This window comes from Anguilla anguilla, chromosome 5, assembly GCF_013347855.1.
Source record: "Anguilla anguilla isolate fAngAng1 chromosome 5, fAngAng1.pri, whole genome shotgun sequence".
In the NCBI taxonomy this organism is placed as follows: Eukaryota; Metazoa; Chordata; class Actinopteri; order Anguilliformes; family Anguillidae; genus Anguilla; species Anguilla anguilla.
Genome location: NC_049205.1, coordinates 7,849,309 through 7,863,817, shown reverse-complemented (window position 1 = coordinate 7,863,817; position 14,509 = coordinate 7,849,309). Strand labels below are relative to the sequence as shown.

The 14,509-nt window shown below is 42.9% G+C and overlaps 2 protein-coding genes across 2 annotated transcripts in view; one reads left to right on the top strand and one right to left on the bottom strand.

Annotated features, from left to right (window-relative positions):
- The window catches only part of LOC118227492, a 39,287-nt gene extending 31,234 nt beyond the window's left edge, over positions 1–8,053 (top strand). The window contains exons 22-33 of the mRNA XM_035418012.1: positions 263–383; positions 627–652; positions 974–1,057; positions 1,250–1,342; positions 1,652–1,816; positions 2,168–2,226; positions 2,780–2,898; positions 3,848–3,971; positions 4,435–4,512; positions 4,734–4,842; positions 5,227–5,329; positions 5,682–8,053. Coding sequence (XP_035273903.1) covers positions 263–383; positions 627–652; positions 974–1,057; positions 1,250–1,342; positions 1,652–1,816; positions 2,168–2,226; positions 2,780–2,898; positions 3,848–3,971; positions 4,435–4,512; positions 4,734–4,842; positions 5,227–5,329; positions 5,682–5,707 — 1,107 coding nt within the window. The 3' untranslated portion in view covers positions 5,708–8,053. The remainder of the gene's footprint in view (positions 1–262; positions 384–626; positions 653–973; positions 1,058–1,249; positions 1,343–1,651; positions 1,817–2,167; positions 2,227–2,779; positions 2,899–3,847; positions 3,972–4,434; positions 4,513–4,733; positions 4,843–5,226; positions 5,330–5,681) is intronic.
- Positions 8,054–8,603: 550 nt separating this feature from the next.
- Positions 8,604–12,407, bottom strand: phox2ba (paired like homeobox 2Ba). Its single transcript, XM_035417450.1, has 3 exons — positions 11,695–12,407; positions 10,644–10,831; positions 8,604–10,106 (listed from the first exon to the last, which is right to left on the bottom strand). The coding sequence occupies exons 1-3, from the start codon at positions 11,933–11,935 to the stop codon at positions 9,675–9,677; spliced, it is 861 nt and encodes a 286-aa protein (XP_035273341.1). The 5' UTR covers positions 11,936–12,407; the 3' UTR covers positions 8,604–9,674.
- Positions 12,408–14,509: the final 2,102 nt, after the last annotated feature.

Sequence of the window (14,509 nt, the reverse complement as noted above, 5' to 3'; positions counted from 1 at the left end):
CAGACACACACACACATACACGCACTCACACACATACGCAGAAACACACACACACCTGTGCTGCACCTGTGTGTTGCCTGTTCCTCTCTTGTATGCTGCTGTTGCTCAGTTTCTGAAAGTTTACAGTGTGTCACACTGTGATGTGTTGCTGACCTTGTGGAACATTACTTCCTTGGTGAAGAAATCACAACAGAATGAAAGATTCCTTTGGGGATCTGGGATCATGTGGGATCCGCTGGACACTGACCTGTGCCTCTCACAGAGTAACAGGTCCCTGGATCTGGCTCGGAGTGGAGATGGACCGGTCCTCAGTCCCCCGAAAAAGAGCGTATTTGAGCCCACAGAGGGAAACGCCCCCTCGCCTTGGTCTCCACCGTTGCCAGGTAACTGCCACTTCTCACAGACTTTTTGCAGAATAGTTCTTTACTTTAAACGCTTCTTCAGATTTCCCTTACAACCGTATAGGTGATATTTGTTTCAGTCAAAGTAGCACCTCAAATAAATAGTTTCCTTGTGACGTATTTGTACGAAGAGGGCTCAAGTGTGACGTCTTTAAATGGATTCGAAAAATAGTTTACACAATCCAGAGTGTGATTAATGCTAGTTCTGCTGTTTGTCTTTCACAGAGGGCGTGGAGAAAGACAGCTCATCTGTAAGTATCTGTTTCATTCAGTCCTCTGTCTCTCGTCACAATTATGAAATGGTGCAGAAATTATGAAAAAAATTTAAACCAATTAACTTGTTTTCCCATTTGGTTTTTTATGAAGTATTTTGTATGAAGGAAGCATGGGCCTTATATTCATAATGCAATTTATATTCATAACCATCACGGTAATTCAGTATAATATTAATGTAATTACCTGTGTGTGTGTGTGTGTGTGTGTGTGTGTGTCTCTGTGTGTATGTGTGTGTGTGTGCGTGCATGTATGTTTGTGTGTGCGTGTGTGTGTGTGTGGGGTTGGATTTGGCTCAGCAGGTGGATCACTGGTCTTGGGACCCTGATGAGGAACGGAAGCGTCAAGAGAGATGGCAGCAGAAGCAGGAGCGCTTGCTTCAGGTACGTTACCTCAAATGCCCCGCCCCACCCCGCTCTCACCTGCCCTGCCTCGCCCTGACCTACCCTGCCGTGCCCCACCCCGCCCTTCTCTACCCCACCCCACCCTTTTCAAAACCTCCAGCCCAGGTGTGTGTTTATTGGCCTGTTTCCCTGTTTGGCCCATGTGACCTGTGTCATGTGATGGGGGGACAGGAGCAGTATGAGGAGGAGCAGGAGAAGCTGCGGAGGGAGTGGGAGAGGGCGCAGAAGGAGGTGGCGGAGGAGGAGAGGAAGTATCACGAGGAGGTGAGTGAGTGAGGTGGTTTCACAGTTAAGCAGCATTAGTGGACACTGTTTTCAGACGTTAGCATTAGCTGCATTTTAATTATTAGCTTCCCTGTTGTGTGTTCTATTTTATGTGATCTCTATCTGCTCTGGGCAAAGAGTTTTCGTGTGATACTGTGGGTTAATCATGAAGAAAGTGTTCTGACTTAATTTGTAATTTTTCCTTCACATGGAAAGACAGATTTCTTAAATTTAAAGACAAACTTAAATTTAAATGAATGAAAAAAGATATATTGAGTGATGTTTTTGGGGGCTATTGTGGCCCTGCAGGAGAGAAGGATTTTGGAAGAGACGGTGGCGCCCCTGACACCCCGCTCCTCCAGGATGTCCTCACCCACCCGGGGGGACGTGCCACCGCCTGGCAAACCCCAGGACGCCATCCTCCCATCGCCAGCCAACCTGGAGCGAATGCAGGAGCTGCTGGACAAGCAGGCGGTGAGGGAGGGGCCTGACTACTGGAGTAGGAGGGGCTAGACTACCAGGAGTAGGAGTGGCCTGACTACTGGAGTAGAAGGGGCTAGACTACCAGGAGTAGGAGTGGCCTGACTACTGGAGTAGAAGGGGCTAGACTACCAGGAGTAGGAGTGGCCTGACTACTGGATTAGGAGGGGCTAGACTTCGAGGGGTGGGAGTGGTCTGACTACTGGAGTAGGAGGGGCTAGACTTCCAGGGGTGGGAGGGGTCTGACTACTGGAGTGCCAGGCGTGATGTCTTTGGAGATCCACAGCCCCACCTGAATTTCTTTTGCGCTGTTCTCATTTATGCTGGTGTGTCTTTCTCCCACAGACACGCCCAGAGGAAGTGGTTATGGGACAGAAGGACCACAGCGTACAGGGGACAGACAGGTACTCCCACACGGCCAGTATGTGCAGCCTCCATTTTCAGCAGAAAATACCAGCACAAACTGAAGACTAATTTATTTATTGACTCATTTTAAGGAAACTTGAGCATCAGGCCAGGGCTGCTCATTCAATGTCTGTGAGAACATTTTTTTTATATGGTTACAATATTTTAAATACATTTTTTTTAAAAAGACAAACTAGGTGGCGCCTCCATTTCAAGGGGAGCTGTTTCTGTCTGTTCCAGTTTTCACCACCAGGTGTCATCAATATCTGTGATTTACAGTGTTTCACTCTACAGTTTGCAGGGCTTTGTCTCAAACCATCCTAACATTATGCAATACACGCACTGTGCAGGAAACACACACTGTCATCGATGATGGCAGAATTACTCTGTATGCATGTTTATAGCAACCTGTGTTGTCAAGAAGCTAACACAGCTCTACCCCTCTCACCCTGCTGCTGCCCCCTCTCCTGCCTCTCTCCGTGCCCTTCTTTTGCCCCCTCTCCTACTATTGCCCCCTTTCATGCCCCCGCTCCTCTCTCCTGCTGCCCCCAGAAGATCGCTCCTCCAGGCTCCAGTCCAGACGGAGCTGAACGCAGCTCCTCAGCAGAACGGCCAGAGCCTCCCTGTGGAACCTGCCGGAACCACAACGCCCCAGCGGCCTTTCAGCCCGAGTGAGACACACTCCTCAGTGCACACTTTACACACTCCTCACTGTACACACACCTCACTGTACACACTCCACACTGTACACACTCCTCACTGTACACACCTCACTGTACACACACTCCTCACTGTACACACCTCACTGTACACACACTCCTCACTGTACACACCTCACTTTACACACACTCCTCACTGTACACAGACCTCACTTTGCACACACTCCTTACTGTACACACTCCTCACTGTACACACTCCTCACTGTACACACACCTCACTGTACACACTCCTCACTGTACACACTCCTCACTGTACACACACCTCACTGTACACACACCTCACTGTACACACTCCTCACTGTACACACTCCTCACTGTACACACACCTCACTGTACACACTCCTCGCTGTACACAGACCTCACTGTACACACACTCCTCACTGTACACACTCCTCACTTTACACACACTCCTCACTGTACACACTCCTCACTGTACACACACTCCTCACTGTACACACACTCCTCACTGTACACACTCCTCACTTTACACACTCCTTACTGTACACACTCCTCACTTTACACACACCTCACTGTACACACTCCTCACTGTACACACACCTCACTGTACACTTTACACACTCCTCACTGTACACACACCTCACTGTACACACTCCTCACTTTACACACACCTCACTTTACACACTGTACACACACCTCACTGCAGACACTCCTCACTGTACACACTCCTCACTTTACACACACTCCCCACTATACACACTGTACACACACCTCGCTGTACACACTCCACACACACTTCCCTGTCGTACTCCCCGCATACCAGGAACAATGCTGTTGTGTTTCTCAAAGATATTGAGCATGTAGAAATGCCACTGGTACTGCTATCATTAATGTAGAGTTGTGTGTGTGTGTGTGTGTGTGTGTGTGTTTGGTCCTGCCGCAGACACACCCTGGAGCAGTATACAGACCCAGAGCCCACAGCAGGAGGTGGAGGGGGTGCAGAAGAAGACTGCCTCTTTGGATCGCAACCTGAACCCAGAGCAGACACAGCCTAGAGGAGCTAAGAGGTGTGTGTGTGTGTGTGTGAGTGTGTCTGTGTGTGTGTGTGTGTGTGTGTGTGTGTCTGTGTACACATCAGCTGTGTGTCCTCATATTGGTGGTAAGTGCTGATCAGAGGAATATTTCACATGTCACACACTGTCCCCACAGACTCACTGGAATTTAGACCACTGCTACAGACACACTGCTACAGACCATTGCTACAGATAGACTGCTACAGACACACAGCTATAGACACACTATTCCCGATTCACTGTGACAGACACTGTTCCAGAAACACAACACAGACCAATGCTACAGACATACTGCTACAGACACAAATGCAGGGAGTGTTTGTTGCTGTTTGTGATGGCTGTAGTTCTGATGTTTGTGAAATGCAGGGCGTGTTTGTTGTTGTTTGTGATGATGGGCACACTCTCCTCCTGAGGACTGCACAGTTCCGTGTTCAATGTTGCGCTGACTTGTCTACAGGTCTGGATCTTGTGACAGTGTAGCAGCAAACTCATCACCTGCATGCCCATCTTCCATTCAGCCTCAGTCCCCAAACAGGTAGGATCTCCTGCACATGCCCAGCCCCGCCCACATCACCCCCACACACGCACCCAGCCCCGCCCACATAACCCCCACACACGCCCAGCCCCACCCACATCACCGCACCCACTCCCTCCCCCCTCCCCACGCGTGGAGCCCTGCCCTCACAGTGAGGCCTCGCTCACTTTGTCTGCAGCAGGGAGATCACAGTGTTGTCTTTGAAATGTCGCCCCCTGCAGGTCAGTGAGTGGGAAGAAGCTGTGCTCCAGCTGTGCCCACCCTCTGGGTAAAGGTGCTGCCATGATCATCGAGAGCCTCAGTCTCTACTTCCACATACAGTGTTTCAAGGTCAGTGCAGACAACCACAGCGCCTCTTACTGTTTACCACAGTCAGTGCTGAGAACCACAGCGCCTCCTACTGTTTACCATAGTCAGTGCAGACAGCCACAGCACCTCCTACTGTTTACCACTGTCGGTCCATAGAACCGTATCGCTTCGTACTGTTTACCACAGTTAGTGCAGACAGCCACAGCGCCTCCTACTGTTCACCACTGTCAGTGCAGAGCTATTTATCAGATATCATTTGTACTTTTATTTGATAAAACGGCATATCTATGTACCAGAAAAGCATTATTCTGTGTGCGTACCTGTTTATGCACCTGTGTATGTAACCTTTCCATGTACCTGTGTATGTATCTGTGAATGAAACTGTGCATGTACCTTATGTTCCAGTGTGGGGTCTGTAAAGGTCAGATCGGGGACACCAGCACAGGGACTGATGTCAGAATTCGCAATGGCCTCCTCAACTGCCAGCAGTGCTATCAAAGATCACGTGGTAAGCACAAAGCAACAACAACACACACACACACACACACACACACACATACAAGCAGTTTATTAATGTTCTTTCATCCAACTTGGATTTTAAAAAATGTTCTGCTTCAAACCGCCTACTAGCGTTATTCATCTCATTACTCTGAGAATCTCTTGTATTCTGTGAGGGGACATAAGAATCACACCTTTTACCTCAACCATTAGAACTGACTGCTGCCATTGTGAATACCTGAGAGCAGAGGTATGGATGCAAGCTTTGGCTTTGCCTCTTACCTGCACCACAGGTGATTTTTCTAAGCAGCTAAACGGAACTTTAGCATGTTGCCAATGCTTCTCCTCTGTCCTGATTGTAGCTGCGGGCCAGCCCACCACCTTGTGACCCGTCTGGGCCTCATCTCCACACAGCTGAAGCACAGAGAACATTTCGGTTTGTCGAAACCTTGTTTTTTTTCGAGAGAGACAATCGCCGCTGGGACCCCAATCAGGACTTAAGCGTTGGAGCACTGACATTTTCCTAACTCACGAGAATTGAAGTTAGAATGACCTTAACTTTGTCTCGCCACAAAAATAGGGAAATGGTTTGATAAGCTAAGAACTGGACTTCACTGGATGTACCGTATACCGACCCAACTGATCTCTGAATCCTATTGTACCTTCTTGTTTCATTTGGAATTCTATATAAAACATTAATGATGCAATATGGGAGTCCGCTAATGCAATAATTTTGTTTCTGTAACAAAATATTATGCAAAAGAAGTGCATGTATTTTCTCATATGACAATACTGTCTTATTTTCAGTGTGCATGCTCTGTTAAGTGGCTGGTTTTTGCTTCTCGTTCGTTCGCAAAATGAAGACCCGCTGTGTGATACAATGGTTCTTTTTCTCCCTTTGTATCCAGTGGGCATTAGGGTAGGTCAGCAAGGACTTAAATATCAATCGCACTGGAACTGCTCCTTACTTTTAGATTCACTATGACATTGCCAATTTCTCTCATGTTGTAGAGACGTGTGCACTTAAGTAACACACTCGTAGGGATCTCTCAGACGTCCAGTGCAAGTTGTGTTGTCCAAATTTTACAGTATCTGTCTGTATTTCGATATACTGGAGACACCAAGCCAAAACGGATCAAATAATTCTGGCTCTGTCATTTGTTTTTGTTTGTTTGTTGTGAATGGCGAAGTATCGCTCGTATCCTTCTCCCTGTAAAATGGGAGATGGGTGTGCACAGCAGCCGGATATTTGTGATTCTTTAACTGGACTCTAGTACTGCAGTCAGAGCTCTGATTCGGCTGCCTGCAGTAGCGTGCATGGAGGATGCGGAGCTTTCAATGGCTTTAGAACACTGAGTGTGTCTTTTGACTGGCCGATTAAAAAAAAAAAAACATTTTTGGCCAGGAGTTTTTTTTTTTTTTTGACTGACCTTTTTAATTATTTATTTTTGGAATGCCAGAGCTCGGCGTAGAGTCCGTTTCATCTGGCGACACCTTGTATGTGGAGCCCAGCTCAACAATGACCCGCCTGCCTTAAAGGGTTTTACGAAGGCAGGTCAGAAGCTTTGGGTTCATATATTTAACGAGTGGTTGTTGCATCTTTAGTTTATTTACATGTCAAATTTGGTTTTGGGTGGTATCACCGATGATTGCTGTAACTTATTTTAAGAGAGAATGCATGGTTGATTTTGCAGAGATGGTTTTCCCTTGACACCTTCATTTTAAATCTTATTTCTGTTGCCGTCGAGATGATATTAAACCTGTGCCTTAGGAATGCAAACGATTGCACATATTCTGGGATGACGGGTCTGGAGAGTCAATCCGAAGATTATGTTATTTTATGGTTAATTTACTCTAGTGTGAGATTAATGTGCACGTCACACCCAGAGGAAGAATAGGGCTGTTGTCGGGGGTTTGAATGATCCTGCTTGTGCTTCTTTTAACTTTACTTACCCACACGGAACATCTAAAATCAAAAATGTTTCCAAGTGTAATGAAACTTTGCCTTTAGTGCTTTGAGATTCTGATAAATACACTCGAAATTACCTTTTTTTTCAAACCAGCACCCTATTTTCCATGTGTAGCCAATACAGTTATGATTTCCCATATCTGAATGTAGATTGGACATTGGTGCTATCGGGTTGAAAATATTACAACATTAAGCTGCTGGCAATTTCTTCTTATTTTTGGTAACATTCTAATTGAACCAGAACCACTGTTCTACCTCCAGCGAACCTCCACGTCATGGCCTGTAGAACCATTTCATGACGTAGTTGCATATGCCAGTTGCCCGAGATAAGAGGCTGCGGAATCGCCCCGCCCCCTCCTCTTTCCTTTGGAAAATCCCCCGAAATTCTAGAACGGAAGGGATCTCGAACTTAAGCATATTCCCCTTTCATTACGTTTGCGGTGGAAAGACCATTTAGATACTTTAGTATTCCGTAAATATGTATTATGTCAGTGTTTCAATTCTGCTTGCGTATGACAAAATTTTGATGAAATCCAAGTTGTGACCTGATTAGGGGGAGGGTCAATGAAAAAGGCAATAATGGGGCCTTCTCTGAGCAAGGGAGAGGGGCATATGTAAGCAATGGCAACGATAACACATGCGTTTAAGTTCTGTATTTATTACGATTTTCATTTGAAAGCTATTAAAATAACAGATTAAATAAATGTTGAAATGAAATGGCTTTTATAGCAATTGTATGTTTGTAAATAAAATGTTCACAATGTATCGTGTATTTACGTCTTATTATTGTTTTAGCGTTTTGCGTGAAAATGCATGCATGGACTCATTTGGTTATTGCACGTTCATCCTATAACAGAAAGCATTACAGAGAAGTTGCGTGACTCTGTCCGTGGTCCTGAAACAATTGTGTAATCAGCCAATGACAGTGTTGCACAGTGAAAGCGGACAATGGACAGACTTTCATAGCGAAACGACACGCCGCCTCTGAACTAATACACAGCTTGTGTTTCTTTAACTTTTTTAATAGACAGTATTCAGAGTTATTTAAAACAGAATAATTTTATGTCGAGAATGGTGAAACTTTGATTTTCTGAAAAGTACCGCTAGAGGGCATTAAAACACAGTACAGTGATAATGGATTCTGCAAGGGTCCTTACCGGAGTCGGCTATTCACCCTCTTGCGAACTAATCTATATTTCTTTCTATTAAATGTGCATGCCGATCATATTTCATTTTAATTAGATAATTTTTTGAATAACACTTGGTGAAATGCAGCCACAACCAGTTGCCTTTTGAAGGAATATAAATTCCAGAGTAACTTTGCTCATCATTTTATTAACAACCAAGTCAATGGTACACTCCTGGAAAACTAAGCACATGTAGAAATATTTCCCTCTTAAATATAAGCATCCGTTATACTTACATATAAATAGCTTTCAAATCCTGAACAAAACCTGCCATATTATGCTCACAAAAAGGGAAATGGATAATCATAAAATTGGACTGAAAAGGACAACATGCAAATAAGATTTTAATAAATACAATGTCGGAACACTTTCCTCTGTAACTGAAAGAAATTAACCCGTGGTGACCTTGTAAAACGTCAAAAAGACTCCATAAAGTACAAGGGTAAACATATCCTATGCTCAACTATAGATGACAATTTTACACTTGTATTAACACTATACAATTGAGCCACACAAACACAGCCGTAGAAAGACACACACAGATCTGAATTATTCTTGATAACATTGAAATTTGTAGTTTGTGCCTTTGGTGAAAAATATATATGAACTGAAATTCTCGCAACAATTTTAAAAGAAATAAAAAGTAAATGTTCTAAAATCCTTCAATTAAAAATATGTGTATGGCGATTAGTGTTGTGACAATCGACCATGGGGCTTATACATTTTAGGCAAACAAAAATAGCGATGAATTAACGTACGGTCAGAGAAAATTTGAATACAGTATTAGATTTTAATACTGTTTAAGTTTTTAAGAGCAGGCAAATCTGGCGGCAGTCGCCAAACCTACACGGCGATAGATAATTTCCTTAATGGAATGACGCAAGTGCCGATCAAAACCACCGTAATATATCATGAAAAGGCAGATGGGTGGAAACAAGCAAATACTCAGAACCGAGATTTACTGTGCTACCCGGTTCCTTGATGGAGAACTAATAACATCAAAGGGTGGTCAGAGGGATCCAGAACGTTCACAAAGATGTTGCGACCAATAATGTTCTCTCCTCCGCCGTCTTGACCGGCCTTGTGAATGTACAGTATTTGGAAAATCCCTCTCGTTTTACTCGGGGCAGTACAGTCGCCAGTTTTAAGCGTTTGCTTTTTAAATTACGTTTATGTTTTCGAGCGTCTCTCCTCGCTGTTCAGAACATGCTGGTCTTTACTAAAGTGGCTTTGGCTCCGTTCTGTCTCTGTAGTGAAGACAGTACGCTCGCAAATGGTCCACCTAATGAGTCCGGAATGGAAGTGATGGTGCCGGGGGCGGAGGCCCATCCCTGATTCGATGCGGTGCCAACCAGACCACCCGATGTAGACGTTTTCACTTGTTCCACTGGCCCGCTGGCTACGGTGTTACCCTGTCCCCCTGTCGGACTTGGTCCCCCACAGCTAGGATTGGGAATTGGGTTGGGACCCGGACCTCCCGTACTGTCTGGGTCGGTAACTTTCGGTTCTTTGCTTTCATCCTCCCTAGCGTCTGATTTCTTCCCTGAAGATCCGTTCTTGGCAGCAGCGGCTGCAGCGGCTGCCGCGCGCTCCTGCTTGCGAAATTTTGCGCGCCTGTTCTGGAACCACACCTAGAACACGAACAAAAACATTCAGGCTTCAAGCACATACTGCGTTCACTATTTAAGTCCTAATGCACAGGGGAGATTGTTTTTTTGTAAATTTGTATTCTCACCAGATTTCTTTGCTCTAAAAATTACCAAATGAACTTGGAAAATTGGATACGTAACGTTCACCCCGTAGTTGTAAAGGTGTAATCATCAATCAGAAGGATGTTTGAATTTTGCAGCAGCATTCACAATTTTACGTAGTTATATGTCCATTGACAGCATACACCTATACATTCGTATGTGTGTGTGTGGGTGTGTGTTTGTTTGCTTGTATACGCACGCACACACACACACACACACACACATATAGGCATTTATACATATATAGCCGTATATACACATACATACATATAGTATATACAATACGACGTCAAGTTGAAGATTGATAGTCTGGGTGAAACTACACAAAATGTGCGAAATAGTTTGGCACAATTGTTTTGCAGAATGCTCAATCCACATGTATTTTCATTTAAATTTCACTTCTTGAGGGAAACCAACCTGGACGCGGGCTTCTGTAAGATCTATTTTAAGCGCCAGCTCCTCGCGCGTGTAAATGTCTGGATAGTGTGTCTCTGCGAAAACGCGCTCCAGTTCCTTCAACTGTGCGCTTGTGAAAGTGGTCCGAATGCGCCTCTGTTTCCGCTTCTCGTTCAAGCCACCGTGATCCGTGAACAATTTGTAGGGTACTGAAGATAAAGGGAAGAAGAACATAAAGAAATGAAGTTGTTATTTTAGTTGTCATTGTTGTTGTTGTGATTATTATTATTACTGTTGTTGTTACTATTAGTCGTAGTAGTAGCATTATTATCATTATTATTATTGTTGTTGTTGTTGTTGTTGTTGTTGTTGTTGTCGATAATAATAGTAGTAATAATAGGGATACATAATAATAATAATAATAAGAAGAAGAAGAATATGAAGAATTTTTACAGTCAGAAACTCATCTCTTGCTGGTGTTAGAGCTGATGATTCAGTACTTCTAAGATCTTAAAATAAGTAGTTGAAATTGTCAAATGAAAATAATTCATGTCCTGTATCAGAATTAATATATTGCAACTGTATAACTTAGACCAGATCAGAATTACTGTAAAATACAAATTTACTAAGTCAATACCTTGTATTTATTAATAATGTGTAATGATGATGAGACATTGTGATATATAAAAAGTAAAAATTTTGAAAATGCAGTGTTGTCACCCTATTCGTTCGTTGTACGGTAACAAATGCAGTTCCAGTAATGAGCTTTATTCCGTGGTTATTTCATTATTTTCTAAGCTTTACGTCTCATCGCAAAGTAAATAAATTATGCCTATCATTTTGGCAGCTTAAGATAATTTTGTTGGCGGTTCGGGTGTGACAGGGATAGTGTAACCCCGTAACTGAATTACCGCTTGCCTGCAATCACTTCTAACGTGATAAATTCTTTCATTTGTGTAAGCAAATTTCGTTTGGTAAATACTAAACACATTTCCATTTTCAAATGCAATCACGGCTTCCTATATACCGGGGAAGAGGCTCTGGAGCGGGGAATAGAACCGATTGTCCTTACCTGCGGCGTACGGGCTGCTCTGGTGGTCCCGCAGTGTCCCGAGACTGCAGGAACCCGGGGTGAGGGAGGGACACCCGGAGGAGGCTCCAAACGTGGTCCTGATCGGATTGTACTGAAACCCACTGGCTTGGCTGCAGGAGCTGAAGTCCGCATAGGCTGATGCCAAGCTCGAGGTGTCCATCCCGGCCATACATGACTCGTAGGCGGAGGAATTGAGGTAAGAATATTCCATTTTATACATTTGCAAAGGCTCGGTGGATTAAAAAAGCAGTTTCAAAATATATACGTATGTCTATTTCGATGTGGATTTAAAAACAGCAGGATTTAAATTAATGTTCAAATTGTTGGGGAGAGATAGCGGTTGTATTTTTTTTCTTTTTTCTGTTTTTTTTTTTGGTTTGAAGGAGGCTTGACTGTGGGTAGATGTGCACTGCTCAAAGCCTACTTCAAAACTGGCCTCCTTTATAGGAGCACAGCCTTGTTTTATGAAAAGCCTCCTATGAGCCGCCTAGCCCGAGGTCTCTAGAGCATAGAGTCCTCATAATAAACTTGGCTCTTTCTACTTGGACAATAGCAAAGCGGTTGGTCTTATTGCTGGCGCTTTTTACATGACAATAACTCATCAGGCTATTGGGCTGGCACTGGGGGACCAAGCTGTCTAACCTCCCCTATCAGTGATTCCCTGCATCTCTAATTAGAATTTAATACCACACCATTACGCATCGGGTCCCTCCATCCCCTCCTCTAACCATCTCCTTGCCCTTTAATTCAATCACACCACTTGGAAATAATGAAAGTTGGGTGACGATTCTCCCTGATCCAATTTTCCCCGAGCTTTTAAGCCTTTTAACTGATCATATACCTTGGGCACAAAGTTTGGATGGTATTTCCCCCCCTCTTTCCCTCTCCCTTTTCCCCCCTGCCGTAGCTACTTTCTTGGCTTGAAGTTCGGGAGGCCCGGGTGTGCCTCCGCGGCTTGCTTGTAAGAGCGTTACACGCTCAATTTAACAACAAGCCGCCCCCCGAAGCGCGTGAAAACGTCTGAAAGACAGGGACAGTGAAGAGATCGGGATGAGTCACAATAGTACTGGACGTGTTTCTCTGTTTCCTTCCTTTTCAGTCTCTCTAAGGAGTCAATAGTGTTATTTTATGCAACACCTGGTAGTAGCGGCAGTAATAATAATAATAATAATAATAATAATAATAATAATAATAATAATAATAATAAACCACAACCACAATGATTTTTAGGCTATAACAAAATTGTTATATTTTAATTTAAAATTATGATTATTTTTCAAGTTATTTCTAATAAAAATAACAACACAATAATAAAAATAAGCATTAATAATAATAATAATAATAATAATAATAATAATAATAATAAACCACATGTCAACAATAATTAGTTGGCTATAACAAAATAATAATCATTCTTGCATTTAAATCTACTATTATAATTCATGCTATTATTAATAAAATTGGCAACAAAAAACAAATATACATGAATAATAATAATAATTCCGATGGACCTACCCTTATTGATTTAGTCAGTGTTCAGGTCATTATTAACTGCAGTTAAGCAAGATTATGCTGGTAAAACTATTTATAAACTACTTGACAATGGAGGATAAATCGCTTTCGCAGCACTATTCCATTTAAGTTGTGTTTGTTTCTTCGAAGAATTAGATCTTATTTGCATAGTGAGCGTTCCATAAACAAATTGGGAATATTTTATATGATTTCAACTCGCCTGTAATTCGTTTTATTACATTCATTATTCCGTTATATGCCCAGTAACAACTCTGTAATTAAAGTAACAAACTCGTAAAGTCATCACTGTGCGGTTAGGCCCGGAGTATTAGTCGAGTTAAGTGGCTAATTTTGTTATAGTAACACAGCGATCTTTTGTTTGTGTTATTCTCGCTATCAATAGACTTCTTCGTGATTAAAAACAGAGATTTATTTGAATCTGTCTTATTTCACGTGGCATCCCCCTTTCTCTTGTATAACTTGAAGCACGTTTCAAATGGAAGAACTCAGTCTATAAAACTATTTATCCACCCGTGTCACATTTATCTTACAAGAAGCAATGCAGTGGAGATCGTACTGTCCTCCTTCGGCTGTCTCGAGGAACAAAATTCTGTTGATACCGGCATTTGGTTGAAATCATTTTGTGTTTCCCGTTGGCTTTATTGCTTCTGCTGTTTTACACAGCTGATTTGACAGATAGAGAAATGTCAAGCAGGCCTATTTGTAACGCTTTTTTTCATAGCAACAATGAAAATAAATGTTCACCGTGTGACAGTACAAAATAAATTGCCACGACTTAACAACTCGTTTCCCTGGTCTCCAGGTACAAATAAAAATGGAGCTGCGGAAATTTGTGTTGCTGGTCCTGCACGTGAATGCGCCCACGCACGTTCTGAACGTGAATTGCCTGCTTGGCCTTTTGGTCGAAGAGACACAAAATGCAATCGTATTATCAACCAACAAATTAACTAAATGCATTTGTCGTTGCACAAAAACCTTTTCCATAATTTAAGACATTTATTGTTATATTTTGCGAGAAAGTGGAATTAAGTATATTCAGTGTAGCCGAAACAGATCAAGATTTTCAACGAATTATTCTATATTTCACTCGCTGAAATGCTTTTTAAAAAATAAAATTAATTATTTAAATGAGTGCCTTGATTTGAATAAACGCTAGCTGGTGTTCCGCATTGCTATGGCGTTTCTTTTCTCTGTCTTGATAGAAAGATGAATTGACAGAAAAGTTTATTCTTTCTTGACACACCACAGCCCCTTTTATGTT

Bases quoted from the DNA above. Each gene is read 5' to 3' on its own strand.
- phox2ba (XM_035417450.1), bottom strand. From the start codon at position 11,935: ATGTATAAAATGGAATATTCTTACCTCAATTCCTCCGCCTACGAGTCA. The intron at 10,832-11,694 runs GTAAGGACAATC...CTTTATCTTCAG, and splicing joins GAGCAGCCCGTACGCCGCAG to TACCCTACAAATTGTTCACG. The intron at 10,107-10,643 runs GTTGGTTTCCCT...TTCGTGTTCTAG, and splicing joins TTACAGAAGCCCGCGTCCAG to GTGTGGTTCCAGAACAGGCG.